This window comes from Solanum pennellii, chromosome 8, assembly GCF_001406875.1.
Source record: "Solanum pennellii chromosome 8, SPENNV200".
NCBI lineage: Eukaryota > Viridiplantae > Streptophyta > Magnoliopsida > Solanales > Solanaceae > Solanum > Solanum pennellii.
In genome coordinates, this window is record NC_028644.1 from 67,501,615 (window position 1) to 67,505,469 (window position 3,855).

At 29.3% G+C, this 3,855-nt stretch overlaps 1 protein-coding gene across 1 annotated transcript in view; it reads left to right on the forward strand.

Annotated features, from left to right (window-relative positions):
• The first annotated feature begins 2,383 nt into the window (after window positions 1–2,383).
• The window catches only part of LOC107028855 (LRR receptor-like serine/threonine-protein kinase GSO1), a 5,189-nt gene continuing 3,717 nt past the window's right edge, over window positions 2,384–3,855 (forward strand). Inside the window, exon 1 of the mRNA XM_015230076.2 lies at window positions 2,384–3,031. Coding sequence (XP_015085562.1) covers window positions 2,593–3,031 — 439 coding nt within the window. The 5' untranslated portion in view covers window positions 2,384–2,592. The remainder of the gene's footprint in view (window positions 3,032–3,855) is intronic.

A 3,855-nucleotide genomic window follows, 5' to 3' on the forward strand; every position in this document is an offset into this window, starting at 1 on the left:
GGTCAGCTCAATTTTCAGGAATTTTTATATATTTCTTTCTGTTTTAATTGTATATTTTGTTTTTTTTTCGTACCAAAAAGAATCTATGTATTTTAGATAAAATGATATTTGACTGGATATAAATTTTAATGCATAAATTTGACTTGTATTTCATGATTAGTGATCGTAGAAGGAATTAAGTATTCAATTAATCGACAAAAAGTTGATTTTTGACCAAAACTTTTTCCTAAATTAGTTATTGAAAACAATACTATACTTTTAAAAAGTTATTGGATTTAATAGTTTGTATATATACGAACCTGAATCTTATTCAATCCGAAAAATTTAGTAACGAGATGACGTTATCATGAGGGAATTGTTCAAGAATAAACTCATCGTCACCTTTGTTGAAACTCAACACTCTCAATACAACTAATAATTAATATTGAATATCTACGATGTAGATAATATAATATTGAAACCTAATATCGAGTAAACAAAGAAATGAAATGAGATTGGCTCCGTTTACGCTATAACAAAAATAACTTTTAGCGGTATTAAATATTGACATTAATAAAAAGTGCTAAAACGTTTATCGGCATTAGGTAAGTATCATTAGAATCAATGTCGCTAAAGGTTTTAGAAACATACAAAAAATATTAATTGTCGTTAAATATATATATTTAGCGATAATGAAAAATTAATTATCGCTAATAATTATTTTTGATGCTACGATATTATCCATTTTTAATCATTAAGAAATCCACTACCTTTGAAATAGTGCCTTTTTCTTTTTTAGAGAAGGTGTTGGGGGGTCAAAATTTTCAAAATTTGAAATGGGATGTACCACAGGTACATTTATTTTATATATATTATATTTATAAGAAAAAACATTAATGAGAAAGTGAGTAAAATTAAATCTGAAAAAATGAGAAGGAGCGTTATAATTATTATAGTAGTGGAAAAAGACTGATATTTCAACATCAAATTAAAGCCATTTAGTACTTCCTGGCTATGCTTGACCAATAAATGGCCCCAAAGTCCATTAATTTCCTCAATATTATACATAAAATATTAAATTGTTGTCTCATATTTAAAATAACTTATACTCCTTCGATTTATCTTTAACTTGTTCATTATAGTAAAAATAATGTTAAAATTAAATATGTCTAAAATAAGAGTACTAAAGTCCGATCTCTCCGTTTTTCAAGGTTGTCGACCTATTATATATACACAATTTTTTTATGAAATAGTTTCAACCCTAGAATCATTTCGGTGCATAAAGTAATCAAAATTAGTAAAGTTCAAAAAAAAAATGTGATGTAGACAATCTTTTGTAAAATAGTGTTGATCCTTGTTAGGGTTAATCTCGAACTCTTAATACATATGAACTAATCGAAGGAAATTCAACATCTATTATATATATCTAAGAAAATTTTTTAACCATGTATATATAGCAATATTTTATGTCAAAGGGGGTTCGGAGGAGTTAAAAGCTTAAAGCCGCGTTTAGCTCAATCTTGAAAACCACATGCATGTGGTTGAATACTTTTATAATTTATATCATATGCTATTTATATATTTAAAATAAATTCCATTTGGATGAGACCATGATATGTTAGGACATTTTTATTCTTTAGACAAGAACAAGCTTTCATTTCCACATGAATAAATTAAATACTCTTACTATATGGTGTAAACATTATTGCAAATGGAATTCAGAATCATTTGTTTTGTATGACCAAAAACGGATAACTTGTTCACATTTTATTAGTTAAAACAAGTTTGAATTGGAGAAAGTGAAAGGCACTAAGATGGATCTGAAAATGGGAAAGAGACTAAAGTTTTGAGGAATATATTTACGTTTAGTTGGTCAAAATATGGTTTAAAAAATATTTTTTTTAAAAATAAACAAGTTATTTTAAAATTAAAATAATATTAAATCGACTTAGAAAATAAATTTCATAAATGACTTCAAACTTATTATCTCCCACAAGTTTCATGATGTTTAATAACTTGGCATAATATATTTTTATTTATTTACCAAATACTAGAATATATATTAGACGTTTTGCTTATTTTAAAACTCTCCTCAAGATAGGGATGTTTTCTATCCGAGTAATCCTTTTTTTCACACCCCTTATTAATGCATAAACATCAAATTTATTTGTACTAAAATTAGAGAACTAACTTTTCAAAATTATAGTATATGCTAGAATTTCAAAATTCATAAAATTTGATAAAATTATTGAATTCTTAATAATTAGTTATACATATTAAGTAAATAAGTTTGCGTCAAAGTTAATTAATTATATAAATATAAATTTATGATCAAAGCTATTAAATTCGATCGAATCTGTAATACGACACTAGCTCTTGGCATATTTAAGAATGTGCATGCATGTGTCAGACACTATGCTCAAAAGTCTTCCTTTCTGTATTTTTTTTTTAACTAACTCTCTTTTCTCCTTTGACAATTCACACCAATAAACTCCTCATTTTTCTGTCTCTCTACTGTGAAGCACCATTGAAATCCCAATGCAAAAGCTCACTAATACTCCATAAAAAACTCAACTTTTCACTCAAATCTGAAAGTTCACACAGTTCAGAGAAATGGGGGTTAATGATTTTGTTTTAATTTTCATTTTTACTCTGTTTGTTCTTGGATTTTCTTGCATAGAACCTGTTTCTGGAAATGCTGAGGTGAGAGCTTTAATGGAGATTAAATCAGCTTTGGACCCAGAAAGCAAGAAACTTTCTTCATGGACAAGTGATGGTGATCCATGTAGTGGTTCTTTTCTTGGAGTGATTTGTAATGAACATCATAAAGTAACAAATATTACTCTGACAGATAAAGGACTTACTGGAAAGTTGTCACCAGCAATTGCTGAGCTGAAGTGTCTGTCTGGTCTGTTCTTGCATTATAATTCTTTAACAGGGGAAATACCAAAGGAACTTGGGAATTTGACTGAGTTGAATGATCTTTATCTCAATGTGAACAATCTTTCTGGGATTATACCACCAGAACTTGGAAACATGGCAAGTTTACAAGGTTTGTTGCCTTTGTAAACATCTTTCTGTTTAATTTTGAGGGAGATTGTTTCTCTTTTTTCCTTAGCTCCCACCTTTTTGCTGCTTTGGTGACTCGAATTGTCTATGGTGATTTCTAAAAATAGTTGTATTAAGTGATTTGTCATTTTAAAAGTTTTAAGATAAAATAATTATCCTTTTCTCATTCTACTTTTAATAGTAATTGTTCTTGAAGATCCTGTTTTAGTGACTCGAACTAACAACCTTAAACTTGGAGGTAGAGGGTGCTTACAACTTGAGCAACCCCTGCTGTCAGGGAAATTGCTTGCTGTTTCATTCTTCTGTTTTTTTGTGTGTGTGTGCTGCTGAATAATGAGTCTACATGAATTTAGGTAACAGAGTAGAGAAGTTGCAAAGTTTCTTAGAGATCTATGCAGATTTTTCAGTTGCGTAAACGTAGGACTTTGTGGGGATTGATGGTTTACTAGTTTTTTTGACTTCCTTCATCCATAAATTAAACAGTGTAAGTTTGGGAGAAATTAAATTGTTACTAGTATATGTGTGAATTGTTGAATTTCCAAACATAAGGAAAGCTTTAAGGACAACAGAGAAGTGGCTCAAAATTGCTTTAAGTTACCTTGTTAGTGTTCCTACTTCCGCCATAGTTGCTCCCACACCTCCTTTTCTGGTCTTTATTCTTTCTTGTTTATTACTATGTTTTTGGTCTGAACAGCATACTGAAATTTCTTTTTATTACTATGTTTTTGGTCTGAACAGCATACTGAAATTTCTTTTCCAAATGAGGTGATGAAAGGAATGCAAGAACAACTTCTCCCCCCCCCCCCC